Source organism: Notolepis coatsorum, assembly GCF_963971535.1.
Source record: "Notolepis coatsorum genome assembly, chromosome: 6".
Taxonomy (NCBI): domain Eukaryota; kingdom Metazoa; phylum Chordata; class Actinopteri; order Aulopiformes; family Paralepididae; genus Notolepis; species Notolepis coatsorum.
The window spans coordinates 74766032-74781843 of NC_140170.1; the positions used below are offsets into that span (position 1 = coordinate 74766032).

The following is a 15812-nucleotide window of genomic DNA, read 5'->3' on the forward strand; positions in this document are numbered from 1 at the left end:
CCAGTGGGCCTGGCGGAAGTTCAGGCGCTTGGCCGTCTGGACGTAGGCAAGGTTCTTATGGTCCGTCCAGACCAGGAAGGGGATCTCTGAGCCCTCAAGCCAGTGCCTCCATTCCTCCAGGGCCAGCTTGACTGCCAGGAGCTCCAGGTTTCCAATATCGTAGTTGACCTCCGCCGGGGTCAGGCGGCGAGAGAAGAAGGCGCAGGGGTGTAGTCTCTGGTCGAGAGAGGAGCGTTGGGAGAGGACCGCCCCCACTCCGGTACTCGAGACGTCCACCTCCACCACGAACTGGCGGGACGTGTACGGCTGGACGAGGATGGCCGCGGAGGTGAAGCGTCTATGCAGCTTGGCGAAGGCGGAGTCCACTTTACCGGGCCAGACGAAGGGCACGGAGGGTGAAGTGAGTTGGGTAAGGGGTGCAGCGACCCGGCTGTAGTCCCTGATGAAACGCTGATAGAAGTTAGCAAACCCCAGGAATGGCAGGGGGTACTTGTTCTTGATCGTGATGTTGTTGAGACCCCGGTAGTCAATACAGGGGCGAAGGGAGCCATCCTTCTTGGAAACAAAAAAGAAACCCGTGCCGACAGGAGAGGAGGAGGGGGTAATAATGCCTGGGGCCAGAGACTCATGGACGTATTTTTCCATGGACTCCCTCTCCAGGCGTGAGAGGTTGAACAGGCGACTAGCGGGGAGCGGGGCCCCCAAGAGCAGGTCAATAGCACAGTCGTACAGGCGATGGGGTGGCAAGGAGAGAGCATGCTGTTTACTAAAAACAGCCTCTAAATCATGATAAATTGGAGGGATAGCAGACCACCCCGGCGTCGATGAGATTTTCGTCTGCGCTTGAATCGACCAGCACGGATAGCGGGAGAGATTGGCCGTTGTAACACAGCGTGGCACTGAATTGCATGTTTGGACCGGAGCTGGGAGCATAATTTGGGCTCAAACATGCACCCAGCACTACTGTCGAGCCAAAACGTTTGGGCGAATCGAGCATGAAGCGAGGGAGTGGCCAAGTTGACCGCAGTACAGGCATGCCCCCGTCTGGAGTCTGTAACGGCGTTCGCCAGGAGGGAGGCGAGAGCGGTCAAGCTCCATAGGCCCGGAGGGAGCAGAGTGAGGTGAGCTGGGCAATGGAGGACGAGCGCCGCTAGCCTTTTCACAGCGGCGTTCGCGAAGGCGCGTGTCCAGTTCTCTGGCTAAATTAATTCGCTCGTCTAGGGAAGACGGTTTCTCCTTAGACGCCAATTCATCCTTTAGGACGTCGCTGAGGCCTTGACGGAAAGCCCCTCGTAACGGCGTGTCATTCCACTCGGAACCCGCTGCTAGGATACGGAATTCAATTGCATATTCGCTTACGCTGCGGTAGCCCTGGCAAATAGTGAACAAACCGGCAGTACTATCCGAGCCGTCGGCGAGAGCAGGAGCACTCCTTGTGCAGCACGGGGCAACAGACTGGGGAATGTTCAGTAGATAAGAGCAGGTGCACTCCTTGTGCAGCACGGGGCTATAGGTACGTGAAGGCATAATAGGCGAGAGCAGGAGCACTCCTTGTGCAGCATGGGACGTCCAGGTAGGAGGTGTACTGGAGCGGTGGTCCTGGGCACATAGAGAACAAGGATTAGGACACGGTATAATAACAAGGACAGGGTTGCAAGGTTAGGGCTCGTCGTCGTACCTAGGAAGTTAGGTTAACACTCCAACAAGGGTAGAGCAGGATCTGCGGGCTGAAGTTTCCTCTTGCTGATGAGGGAATCCGTCACAGCCGTGTTGATTGATGTACTGGCAGCGTGGGAATCCGGGGAACGGATGCTGCCCATATAAGGGTGTGAGAGGATGAGGGGTGAGGGAAGTTTCCGCCATGATGGTGAGAGAGGAGGAGGAGGGGTGAAGAAGGCTCTCGCCGTGATTATGACATGGTAGTATTATTATGTACAGTGATACAGGTATAAAGACACTATGGTAGTATTAATATATTTACATTTACATTTACATTTAGTCATTTAGCTGACGCTTTTATCCAAAGCGACTTACAAGTTCTGTACGACAAGCCATCAGGAAGGGCACAACTCTATCAGCTGAGCAACAATGTTCATCAAAGTGTTGAGTGCTACAGTGTAGGTTAGTTTATTAGGACATGCATGAAGTGCATGACAGTACGGTTAGTTAGGGTTCGATTTCTTTTTCTTTTTTTAATTCAGATAATGGTTGAAGAAGTGCGTCTTTAGTCGACGGCGAAAGATTGGACGTGTTTCGGCTGTCCTAACTGGGGTGGGTAGTTCATTCCACCATTGTGGGGCAAGGACTGAGAATAGGCGACTTCTTTTTGATGACCCTCCCGGAGCTTGGATAGGAGTAGGTCTGAGGCGGCCAGAAGATGCAGAGCGTAGGGGTCTTGAGGGTGTGTAGTTAGAGACCATTGACCGGAGGTAGGCGGGAGCGGTTCCCTTTGCCGCACGGTATGCTAGGTCGAGGGCCTTGAAGCGGATTCGTGCAGCAATGGGGAGCCAGTGCAGGTTCCTAAGAAATATATACAGTGATGCAGGTATAAAAAAAATAATAATAAAATTTAACTTTTTTTTACCTCCTATAATAGTGGGGGTCGCGGCTCTCTGACCCCGTTATTTTTGGGTCGCGGCCTGAAAAGTTTGGGAACCCCTGGCCTAAGCTTAACCAGTGATAAACTAGGCATTAGGTAGTTTGCAGGCTGTTCGACCCGGAAATAGGTGCTGAACTTGCCGTCCCACGATTGGCGCACATGTCACATGACCTGGCCAATCAGAGCGCAAAACTCGAACGCGGAAACACAAATTTGTTGTGGAAAGTATAGACGCATAAGGGATCATCAACAACTCTTCTTCGGGGGCAGGTGGCGCACGGAGATTACGTTCGTCACCAACACCGGGAGACACTGGATTCGCCTGTTCGAATCCAGCTCCCGGCGTTGCTATCAGCTTGGCTGGCCTCTCACACTGATACAATTGGCTGTATCAGAGGGTGGGAAAGCTGAAGGGTGGGTCCTGGGCGTTGTGGACAGCGACCCCTACAGTTCGGTCGGGGCGCCTACTCAGCAAGGGTTGGAACTAAGGAGAGATAGTGTGGCCTCCCACACGCTACACTCTCCCCGGTGAGAACCTGCGTGGCCAGGTTGGCCTGCCGGCAGGCTGCACATGCATCGGAGGAAAGCATGTGACAGTCTCCGGTCTCCCGGACCAACAGTAGGGGAAAGTACGCAACAACCAGGAAGGGTGGGATGGGAGAAAAAAATCGGGAAAAAGAGGGGAAGAAAGATAATAAAAAATTAAATAAAAATAAATAAAAAAAATAACTCTTCTTCTTCTTGTTCTTCTTGTATATTTCCGGCGGACTACGCGACTAGGCGTATTGCCGCCCTCCACAGGACAGAGGGAGCACTATAGATTTCCAGCCCTCCTATTCTGTTAATAATCCCTACCCACCTTCAAAACCGCTCTCAAAGAGCACATACGGCTGGCTGCAATTAGAAACTGACCCCTGTAAATGGCCAAATCGCCCTGCATCCTCTTAGCAGTTGTTTTGTATTGAGCCGTACTGTATTGTACCCATTCTGCAATCCGTTAATAAAGTTTTCAATCAATCAATCAATCTCTACAACACCAGAGCTGCTCACCACATCCCTATAACACCAGAGCTGCTCACCATATCTCTATAACACCAGAGCTGCTCACCATATCTCTATAACACCAGAGCTGCTCACCATATCTCTATAACACCAGAGCTGCTCACCATATCTCTATAACACCAGAGCTGCTCACTGTATCCCTATAACACCAGAGCTGCTCACCGTATCTCTATAACACCAGAGCTGCTCACCATATCTCTCTAGATGTTCCCCATGTTAACACTTCCTTCGGTCAATCCTCCTTCCAATGTGCTGCTCCCAGCAGTTGGAACGAGATGCAAACTACTTTGAAAATGGACAAATTGATCGCCCTCACTTGGTTAGAACTCTATCACATGTTTTTATTTTTTTTATCCACTTTTTCTCCCATTTTCTATATTTTCTCCCATCCCAATTTCGTATCATCCAATTCAACCCTCCCCTGTCACGAACGCTGTTTCTTGCCTCCCACAAGCCGGCTGCAATGTGGACTAAGTCATACATAGCACAAGTCCCCTCCGGTACTTGAGGTAACAGCAGTCGCATCTTTTCACCTGCGCAGCTGGATCTCTCAGTGGCGAGGAGTAACGCGTGGGAGGCTCACGCTGCCCCCGACACTTCCTGATTCTACTGCGCAGGCGCACCAACCGACCTGTAGGAGTCGCTGTCCACAACGCCCGATCCCCACCCATCAGTTTCCCACCCCCTAATACGGCCAATGTGTATTAGTATGAACGACCAGCTAAACTGAAAGCTATGTGGAGCGCTGGGCTCGAACAGGCGAGCCCAGCGTCTCCGCATTCGTGGCGAGCGCCTTGCCCACTACGCCACGTATAGCCGCCTAACTCTATCACATGTTATGATGAATTGAAAATGGGGGACCCTGATATAAACAAGACGGAAGTCTTTCTCTGGTCTGCATCCCCTTAACAATTGTATGTATTGAGATGTACTGTACTGTACCCATTCTGCAATCTGTTAATAAAGTTGTCAATCAATCAATTCAATCAATCAATCAGAGTTGTTTACATACCTGCAACTGTCACCCAGCCTTTAATTGTAATCTGTCTGTTCTGCTTCATGTCTTACATATGGTATGCTTTTAGTCATTGTAAATGTGTTATATAAATACAGCTGGGGGATAAATGATACCATAGATATGGTTTCCTTTTTGTAAATATGGGAGTATCTTTTGTTGGTGTTTTTCTATTCTAGTTTAAAAATGTGTATATAGCTTAAAATTGAAGAGTTATGTAACTATGGGTTACATGTCAGTCTTTAAAAAATGCAAGGTCTCTTCAAAATAATTGGCTGTCAACATTGTTTGCGTGATGATGTGTAAATGAGACAATTGGTTGCACCTGCAGGAACCCAATTAACTGTGATTTTCGACAGAACCAAATGCATAAAATTGGAATTCTTTGCTTGGTGGGTTGAATGTGTGACAGAAATAGCCAGCTTTAAGAATTGACTGTTCTTTTTAAACGTTTTATCATATATAGGCTAGCTTATTTTTCAACCGTTAAAATGCCTCCAAAAAAGACGAGCTCTAAAGTGGTTTCATCCCCCCCTGATGATGCCCCAGCCAAAAACGAAAAGCTGGCAGACAACGAACCAGGTTCACCATAATATTGTCTTACGATGCCTACTGTGTGTTTACAGGGACACTGTTGTTGTTACTATTATTACATGTTGAGATGTCGGCTGACGTGTTGTGTTCTACTGTAGATGCGGTTTTATTTCGTAAAGTCGCAGCTCATCCCCCGACGATGATGATGGTGAAAGAGGCGCTGAAAGAGTTGGACACGAGGAAGGGTGTCTCCTCGCAGGCTGTACGTAAATACATCTTGGAGAAGCATCCCTCGGTGGAGGTGGTGAGGCTGAAGTACCAGCTGCGGAAGGCTCTGGTGAAGGGCATGGAGAGCGGGGTGCTGGTGAGACCGGCCAACTCCACACTGAGTGGCGCACAGGGAAGATTTCGGGTAAGGTGTGAATTTGTGTTGCACTACTCTTACTATTTATTACTAATATTTGCACTACATCCCTACCTCGTTTTTATTTTATTTTTTTAAAGTTTGTACTTTAGGTTTCATGATGAATTGAAAATGGGGGACCCTGATGTAAACGAGACTAAAGTATTTCTCTGGTCTCCCCTTAACAATTGTATGTATTGAGCTGTACTGTACTGTACCCATTCTGCAATCTGTTAATAAAGTTTTCAATCAATTGTACTTTAGTTTGTATATTTTGTATAGTATTTGTTTGGCCTGTTTTACTGTACAGAACCAAGCATTTCACTAATGTACATATATGTGCCAAATACAACTGTCATGCCCCTCCAGTCCATGCTTCCCATCGTCTAATACCCTTGGTTCTCACTCTATCCCGACCTAGCTACTTGTTTGTGTCTGCACCTGTGTTCTGGCTTAGTGAAACAGTTACTCAACTTGAAACTAAGACTACACCATTAATCACAAGTTATATTTCTTCAGCTTGCACCTAAAAAAGCAAAGGAACCTAAATTGAAACCTGCAGAGAACAGCGACCCCAATGCCCTTAAGGCTATGAAGGCCGGAGCCAAGAAGGTCAAGGAGGTCAAGGGGACAGGGACTGCCGCAGGTAACTGCATGCTCAACTAACTTCATCAATTCTAAATCATGCATAGACTTGATGTGTATTTTTTACTTATACTTATTTGTATTTGTTATTGCATAGTTTATTGTATATAAATGCCTGCTTTTTATTCTGTTTTTATCCCTTTATGCTGTGGAGCAAATGAGAGTACGAATTTCATTGCATATGGCAAATAAATAAAACTCTTGAATCTAGACATTTAGGAACGTTCACTTGTCTGTGGTTTTTACTTTCTAATCGATGCGTGTCTGTAGGGGTGGTTTTACTTATCGATGCGTGTCTGTAGGGGTGGTTTTACTTTCTAATCGATGTGTGTGTGTAGGTGCTGAGAAGAAAAAGACGGCTGTGAAAAAGCAGAAGTCGACTGAGGTCAGAACTAGTTTCATTTCTGTAAAAGTATGCGTTCTACATGACGTTGTATTCCAGGGAGCAGACCTATTGACCTCTAAAGGTTATAGTAGTGTGTGGTCCAGTTATGCTGCTCTGATTACGTCCTCTTGAAGTTGGCAGGCTTCAAATCTGAAAGTATGTAATCTTCATTTTTGTCACGTTTCTATGCAAAATCTTCAAAGTAACTAGTAACTGAGGGGTTCAGATAAATAAGTGGAGGGGTGTGTATGGGTAGGTGTTGGAAAAGTAATTGTCATTTTGTTTTTAGGACTCTAAGCCAGCCAAAGCGGCCAAGGCAGACAAAGGTGCTGCTGCCTCAAAGGTTCCCCCTGCCAAGAAGCCCAAGGAGAAGAAGGTTGCTGTGGCTGCAGAGGAGGAAGAGGCCCCTGAGGTCAAGGCACCGGCCCCCAAAGTGGCTAAAGGCTCCAAGAAAAAAGATGTCGACAAAGCCCCTACTGACAAAAAGAAAGCCCCTGCTGACCAAAAGAAAGCCCCTGCTGACAAAAAGAAAGCCCCTGCTGACCAAAAGAAAGCCCCTGCTGACAAAAAAGCCCCTGCTACCAAAGCAGCAGCGACACGAGGGAAGAAAACTAACTAGCTACTTATAAAATATCTATTGTATAAAAGGCATGTGTTTTTAAAAGGAAAAATATACATTTTGAATAAAACATTTTTGAATAAAATCTGCTTGTTTTTACACTTTCAATTTATGCATTTATTGAAGCTGGGATTTTAATTTTCACAATGGTAGCCATGATGCAAAAATAATGTGTTCCATATCCAACGACTTGTCGAAACATTGGAAATATAAATGATGTTTGCGTCGTGGCTACTGAGACTGCCCTCCTTCACCCTGGTGTTCTCGTCACAATCAGCACCTCAAAAATAATGGTGTGAGCTCCTACCCTTTTTATGGAATTTTAATTGGTATGAGCTACTACCCTGTGGGATTTTAATTATTGCCAACCTTTAACGGATTGAGAAAAAATCATCTTCCTTGGGTGAAAAATACCCCACCTTGGGTCAACTTTACTACCAACCAGTACTCATGTGCTGTTCATTAGTCTACTGGCTGGTAGAAAAATTCAGTCAACATGCATACTATGTACTTTGACACACTCATGGTGAGCACACTTGATTTACTGTCCACTCGCACAGTGCAAGGAAAGGGAATACCTCATGGCATATGGTGCCATTCCCAATGCATGGATGAGGTGAGGTAGTCTTCTCTCTAAATGTCAGCAAGTGTCCTTCTGAGCGATTACCTTCATTCTTTGGTGAAATATTTCTAGCCTGATAGAGGGATCCTGCCCCGAGATGATTGCTTCATTCAGAGCAGGAATAGCTGAATCATGGCCCTAGAATGGCATGAAACCATAGAACACTCCATGCTATTTGTTGGAGGGAATTCTAATTTGTTGCTCCCAAGTAAAAATATCTACTTTTCCACGATATTCACTAACCATTCTCTTTACGTGACGGAATGGCAAACGCAGCAGCACCATTTCCAATCGCCTTCAAACTTCTGTTAATCTCATGAGGGGCAATTATGAACGCAACTGCGTCATCAACTGAGGTTTTCATGTGATCGGTGCTGCTGCGTTCGTCATCCCGTCGCCTACACAATACACTAACATGTGGTCCGTGTGAGATATTTGACTTGATTTCTGACTTAAAGGAACACGCCAACATTTTGGGAAATTAGCTTACGGTCTTCTCCAGAGACTAGAAGATGGATACCAGTTTTCTCTGTTCAGTAGAAATGATCTGGCTGCACGTTAGCATAGCTTAGCACAATGAATGGAAGAGGACATGACCGGTTAGCCTAGGCATTGTCCAACTAACACCTCTCCCGAAGGCTAACCGGCCATGTCCGCTTCCTTTCATTGTGCTAAGCTAGGCTAACATGCAGGAAGATAGCTTTCTACTGAACAGAGGAAACTGGTATCTATCTCTCTCTGGAGAACACGATAAGCTAATTTCCCAGAATGTGGAGTGTTCTTTTACGCTTTTATGAAAATGTATGGAATTTGATGACGAGGTGACAGCCAGTAGCAGCAATTCATTGTTGATTGAGTACAGTGAGTGAACCCCCGCCCCCCCCAATAAAGTACATGGTGTTCTATGGCTGTGTATGGAATATTTTAGGGATAGAGTAATTAGAGGGACTTATGAAAATATAAACCATATGTCATGGTCTTAATTAGACACCGGCTCTCAACAGAAGCTTGATTTGCATCCCCAGACAGTACTCCATATGTGTCAACACCATTTTCTTTTGCACAATTTGTGTTTAAACGTTTGGATCACAAACGTTCTGACCTCAGTGTGGGGCCACCTATCAAAAACGGCTGGGGAAACATTGAAATACTAAATGACATGGTAGACTTGACATCACATCCCTCCCAACAGTTCGCAACTTTGTGTAGTCTATCTGGCAAGGCCCTGACACATTATTTTACCATGTTATTTGTGTTTTCCTGATTTTGGTTATGTACTTGGCAAGTGAAGCGAATGCTGAACAGCAGGGTCCATAGGTATAACATTAGCAGCATAGGAGGACGGAATTATAGTACTAATAGCAATACTGGTCATGTCCCATAATGATAATCACAAATAAAACTGGTCTCCAATCAGCACTGCAAAATGCATTCTACAATATACATGTATATGTCCCAGATCTTAAATTTCATACCAACACTCTCATATCAGTTAAATAGAATCTATGGTATCCAACTTCAAAAGACAATAGTTTTGCATGAAAGATCACTGTGACTTGTACACATCTGCAAATTGGCAATCATTACACTCAATGAGAAATTCATTACACTCATTTACAAAGCCTTCCTTGGTCTGACCCCTCCTTATTTCATACACTTGTTAAAATTGTTAAAAAATCTACTCTAACACCAGAACTGCTCACCATATCTCACTAGATGTTCCCTGTGTTAACACTTACTTCGGTCAATCCTGCTCCCAGCAGTTTGAACGAGATGCAAAAGACTTTGAAAATGGATAAATTTATCCCCCCTCACTACTTTGAAGGACTCTAATCACAGTTGTTTACACACACCTGCAACTGTCACTCAGCCTTTCAACTGTAGTCTGTTCTGCTTCATGTATTACATACCTTGTCACTTTATTTGGTTGTTTGATGAGTGTTTTAATTATTTCCCTTACCTCTGATGTATGCATCGTCTGTCCCCTTTCCGTTACCCTTCAAGAGGCCATTTACTCCTCTCACCAGGCCGGCATTGTAAATAAGAATTTGTTCTTAATTGACCTGCCTAGTTAAATAAATAAAGGTTAAATAAATAAATAAATAAATAAATACAAAAAAAAATAAAAAATTAGATAAATGGGGGATCATCACAAAATGGACACGGTTATCAAGGCAAATACAGCATCACTCTTCTGAGTTTCATTTTTAAAACGGCATGTTTATTTGTCTTTAAAAAATAAAAAAATCAACTAAAAAGTATTACTATTTCATTGTCACTAATAGAAACAGTACGGAAGCACTGAGTCTTTTTGAGCATTTTCACAGCTCTTCAAGTATGTTCTTCAGTTCATAGATTAGTAAGTATGTTTATTCTGCAGTGACAGAGCCACCAGGAGAGTGTGTGTGTGGGGGGGGGGGGGGGCTGGCCCCAGGGTGGCATCTTCAAACCATCTTAATTTCCGTATCCTCTGTGCACAAGAAGAACCAGTGTCGTCTGACTCATCGGCTCATCCAGAAGAGAACAAGTCAAAAGACGATGAAAACCCCCTCAACTGATTGATCCAGTGATGAACAAGTTTGATTCCATAGCAGTGGAGTTGATCTGCAAAGCACCTCGTTTTTCACCAGAGCGTAGTGAGCAGGAGGGACAGAGAAGGTCTGGTGAAACAGGCTGAGGAGCGTAGTGAGCAGGAGACAGAAGGTTTAGTGAAACAAGCTGAGGAGCGTAGTGAGCAGGGGAGAGACAAAGAAGGTTTAGTGAAACAAGCTGAGGAGCGTAGTGAGCAGGAGAGAGACAGAGAAGGTTTAGTGAAACAAGCTGAGGAGTGTAGTGAGCAGGAGAGACAGAAGGTTTAGTGAAACAAGCTGAGGAGCGTAGTGAGCAGGAGAGACAGAAGGTTTAGTGAAACAAGCTGAGGAGCGTAGTGAGCAGGAGAGACAGAGAAGGTTTAGTGAAACAAGCTGAGGAGCATAGTGAGCAGGAGAGAGACAGAGAGAAGGTTTAGTGAAACAAGCTGAGTGTAGTGAGCAGGAGAGAGACAGAGAAGGTTTAGTGAAACAAGCTGAGTGTAGTGAGCAGGAGAGAGAGAGGTTTAGTGAAACAAGCTGAGGAGCGTAGTGAGCAGGAGACAGAAGGTTTAGTGAAACAAGCTGAGGAGCGTAGTGAGCAGGAGAGACAGAGAAGGTTTAGTGAAACAAGCTGAGGAGTGTAGTGAGCAGGGGAGAGACAGAGAAGGTTTAGTGAAACAAGCTGAGGAGCGTAGTGACCAGGAGAGACAGAGAAGGTTTAGTGAAACAAGCTGAGGAGTCTAGTGAGCAGGAGAGACAGAGAAGGTTTAGTGAAACAAGCTGAGGAGCGTAGTGAGCAGGAGAGACAGAGAAGGTTTAGTGAAACAAGCTGAGGAGTGTAGTGAGCAGGAGAGAGACAGAGAAGGTTTAGTGAAACAAGCTGAGGAGTCTAGTGAGCAGGAGAGACAGAGAAGGTTTAGTGAAACAAGCTGAGGAGCGTAGTGAGCAGGAGAGACAGAGAAAGTTTAGTGAAACAAGCTGAGGAGCGTAGTGAGCAGGGGAGAGACAGAGAAGGTTTAGTGAAACAAGCTGAGGAGCGGTGAGCAGGAGAGACAGAGAAGGTTTAGTGAAACAAGCTGAGGAGGAGATAGGAGGAAGAAAAGAGCTGAGGATGGAGGATTAGAGGAAGGAGTGTTTTTTATATATAAAATAGGAGTGGAGAATGAGGATAAAGAATGCCTCATTGCCATTCAACTTCAGGAGAGAGAGACATCCATCCACTGCATTAATAACAACAATGAAACAATACCACTTGAATCAACTCTTTAAAATCATAAAAACTCTGCATTAAAAAAACTAATTCCAGTGGGAAAACAACACAATGTCTTGGACATGTAAACAAATTCACTCGGAAGAGAGAAAAATCAAGTGTGCACTTCTCTCAGCTCCCATCTCCTACAACTCCACCCCTCCACCACCACCACCACCACCACCACCACCCTGCACACCGTGTGCTCATGCCACAATTGCACCAAAAGGTTAACGGGTGAATCCCCAAACGTCCGACCTCAATTACTCATAATCCTCCCCCCCTATTGTTCTCAAACTAATCTTGAGAATGAGTTTTAAAGTGGATAAAACGTATGATTCACTTTTAGGGAGTGTTTTCATTCCTCTCAAAACGCATCTTGCGAACGTTTTCTTAAGTGGACGAGCCTCCGATTCCCTCTCACAGGAGAAGGAGATGTGTGGGAGCAAAGTACAAGGAACCAGGCAGGACCTTCTGAGATTCAACCCCCTCTTGTTATAGGTTAACCCCCCCCCCTCCATGTCCCTTTATAACGCTAACGGCGCCTCCCTCCAGAAAGCAGGTCATCTGGGGTGCAGCAGGAAGCGATCCAGGTACTGCGACATGGCGTCCCAGTTCCTCCAGAGGAAGGCGAGGAGGACGATGAGGAGCAGCGTGGTGAAGGTGCGGCTGCGCGTCTTCATCAGCGGCACGACGCAGTTGGCCACGGTGGAGACAAACACCAGCAGCACGGCCATGACGCCCAGCAGCACGTTGATGAGCTTGCCGATCAGCGTCCGCGCCGTGGCATTCTCCAGGCCCTCCAGCTGCACCACCTGCTGCTGCTGCTGCTGCAGCTCCATCTTGGAGATCCTCGTCTGGCACGCCTCCAGCGCCTCCTGCGGGTCAAGGGGGGGGGGGGTGTCAGTGAAATGGACCCAGACTCTGAGGACAAAAATGGGAAGCGAGATGTTTACCGTCCCCCCAGCGTGAACACTTTCGGCAACCAACATGCCCTTCCACGTTTCTCTGATTGGCCGAGCGCCTTCCGCGTTTCTCTGATTGGCCGAACGCGGCTCCCCCTTAAGCTCCAGGAGAGAGGAGAGAGGCTGAAAACCCGCAGTTCTTGCCCGACTGATGGGAGCCGAATCCCGGATCCGATTTTTCTTATGAAAAAACGCAATTTATACAAATGGAAGTATTGATTGCGCCGTAACGAATCATTAAAAAAATATACCGTTAACTGGAATATGTTGTGCCTTTACACATATGTTGGATTATGTAATTGGTTTGTCATGACAAACTAATAAAAAATCGCGATTTACCCGGTGGCTACAACAACACACAGTGACTACATGCATCATTGTTTACTAACCTAAAGTTAGTTGTTCACCAACAATCTACAGACACAAACAAACACAGAACCGGACTGTTATATTAAATTAATTGATTGCTGTTTAATGCGTCCGTGTCCAGTCCTTTAGATTAGCCCCACCGTTCATTGTAAACAATGATGCATGTAGTCACTGTGTGTTGTTGTAGCCACCGGGTAAATCGCGATTTTTTATTAGTTTGTCATGACAAACCAATTACATAATCCAACATATGTGTAAAGGCACAACATATTCCAGTTAACGGTATATATATATATATTTTCTTTTTTATTGATCTTTTCCCCCCTCCTTTTTCCTCCGATTTTCTCCCATCCCAATGTTAGTCGTTATGCCAATTCCCAATCCCCTTCCTGGTCGCTGCGCACTTACCCCCCACAGTCAGATCATCTGGGAGAGTGGAGGCTATCACATGCTTCCTCCGACACACGTCTAGCCAATCAACCGCTTCTTTTCACCTGGCAGCGCGGACTCTCACTGAGAGGGTGTAACGTGTGGAAGGATCACACTACCCCCCTTAGATCCTATCCGCGCTTAGCAGGCGCCCCGACCGAACTGTAGGAGTCGCTGTTTACAACGACCCGGACCCACCCCTCCAGCTTTCCCACCCTCTAATACAGCCAATTGTATTCGTGTGAACGGCCAGCCAAGCTGGTGACAACGCCGGAGCTGTGAGCTGGATTCGAAAGGCGAATCGAGCGTCTCCGGTGTTGGTGACAAACGCAATCTCCGCTACGCCACCTGACCGCCCAAACAGTATATTTCTTTAATGATTCGTTACGACGCAATCAATACTTCCATGCATTCGGGACCTCCGTATTTTGGGGGTATTCATCAGAAAAATCGGATCCGGGATTCGGCTCCCATCAGTCGGGCAAGAACTGCGGGTTTTCAGCCTCTCTCCTCTCTCCTGGAGCTTAAGGGGGAGCTTAGTATTCCTGCCTCTGAGGAGCGCGTCGCGTCGCGGCTCATGCGCATGCGCTCGCTCGGCCAATCAGAGCAATTCAGAGCAACGTGGAAGGGCATGTTGGTTGCCTAAAGTGTTCACGCGTCCCCCCAGGCTACCGCCATCGTCGGCTCCGGGAGAATATGCAGGTCTGAGAGCTCCGTTGTGAATGGAGTGGGTCTTCAAATTGCTTATACCAGTAAAAGTAGAGGAGGCGTATCTGATTGAGGAACTACTCTGTTTAGGGTCTTATAGAAACGTATTGACATTTTAAATTCTGAATGTAATTTCAGAGGATCTTTTTAGCTTTTTGTTATATTTTGGGTGCATGTTGGTGATGTATTTCACCGTTTCTGATGACGTACAGACAGCGGGGGTCAGCTAGGCTGCAATTTGGCTAGTTTTTAAATGAAGATTAGGAAACAATTGAAACCCAGAAGCGCTCGCTAGGAAGTGTGTGTTGAAACCCAGAAAGCCCTTCATATTCAGTATGGGTTGCAGCTTGCTGGCGGAACATACCTGAATGTCTCTAGCTCGTTCGTAAGACTGGTAGGCGATCTTCTCCTCCATGCTGGCGAGCTCCTGCTTCAAGTTCAAGATCTCATTCTGGTGAAGCTCCGTCAGGTCATTAAGTTGCTCTTCCAGACGTTCGCACCTGTGAAATACAGGAGTGAGATAACGGCATGGCACATCACGCACACACACGGCTGGCAGATACGACGTTCTTCTTGCTCCCAGCGATAACGACAGCACCTAGGCTTATGTGTAGCTACCTGTATCTCTCCTCCTGCAGGGCCTGCATGATCATGGTGTAGTCGTTCTGATAATGTGACTTCAGGTTATCGAAGGACTCCTCTAGTCGACCCTGGTTGTCCCGGAGCTCCTGGAGCTCGTGGAGCAGAGCGTCGAAACCCGAGCTCTGGCCTTGCTCCAGGCTGTTTCCTCTGGTGCTGGGGGGCCCTCCGGGGGCACCGCTGGTGCTGTTGGCCCCCGCGGAGCCGGACGTGGCGCTTGAGCAGTCGTCCTCGCTGCCGTACTTCGGGCTGGACTGCAGGTGCCCTCCCCCGAGGCTTCTCCCCCCCCCGGGGCCCAGGCCCTCGTCGCCCGGGGTCTCATCCAGGGAGTCCTTGAGGCCGGCGATGTTGTCGGCGCTGCCAAACTTGTTGCGGATGAGGGAGGCGATCTCCCTGGGCTTGGACACCACAGCTCCGGCCGCTGAGTGAGTGGCGTGGGAGATGCTGGAGAGGCCGCCCGTCACCTGTAAGAGGAAGAGCTGGATCAAGACTCTGGACCTAGACCATTGTGAGGAGGACGATGACATATGAATGTGGGAATTATAAGCAATTAGCATCGCTCTAATATTTTTCTTTTCTTTATATACATTTTAATTGAATATAGCTCCATTCAAAATACCTGATGGAAATGTACTGGACCTATGGTGGGTAATGGATGATGCAGTTTGTCTTTAACCCTCTGAAGCTGAGCGCCCACATGACACTAGACATGTTTTGCAAAACATAAAATATATTTGGAACCGTTTGTGATAGAGCTTCGCTTTAAATTGTACCTGAATCGGGAGATTCTCCTCTTTCCGCCTCTCCATATGTCACGCACAGCCTGTTTGGTGGAGTGCAGAGTTTCGGCTTAGAATTGACTAGAATCTTGAAACATCTAGATAAGTATTCCTTCCTCGAATGAAGACTAGTAAATCCAGTCTATCTATGTATCTCTCACTGAGATTTGAGCCTATAGCCAATGGAAATGCTAGAAATGGTCACGTGGGCTGGGAGAAC

At 46.7% G+C, this 15812-nt stretch overlaps 2 protein-coding genes across 4 annotated transcripts in view; one reads left to right on the top strand and one right to left on the bottom strand.

Moving 5' to 3' along the window:
• Positions 1-316: 316 nt before the first annotated feature.
• h1m (linker histone H1M) lies at positions 317-7262 on the top strand (the record flags this gene model as incomplete). The annotated part of the gene is made up of 5 exons (XM_084315636.1): positions 317-395; positions 5369-5622; positions 6133-6259; positions 6597-6643; positions 6933-7262. The coding sequence occupies 5 exons, from the start codon at positions 317-319 to the stop codon at positions 7260-7262; spliced, it is 837 nt and encodes a 278-aa protein (XP_084171762.1).
• A 2837-nt stretch (positions 7263-10099) lies between these two features.
• tmcc1b (transmembrane and coiled-coil domain family 1b) overlaps positions 10100-15812 on the bottom strand; it is a 44802-nt gene continuing 39089 nt past the window's right edge. For all 3 annotated transcript variants that reach the window (XM_084317730.1, XM_084317731.1, XM_084317729.1), the window contains 3 exons: positions 14793-15277; positions 14539-14674; positions 10100-12581 (listed from right to left, as the gene is read on the bottom strand). In XM_084317730.1, the coding sequence (XP_084173856.1) occupies positions 12267-12581; positions 14539-14674; positions 14793-15277 (936 nt within the window). In that variant the 3' untranslated portion in view covers positions 10100-12266. The remainder of the gene's footprint in view (positions 12582-14538; positions 14675-14792; positions 15278-15812) is intronic.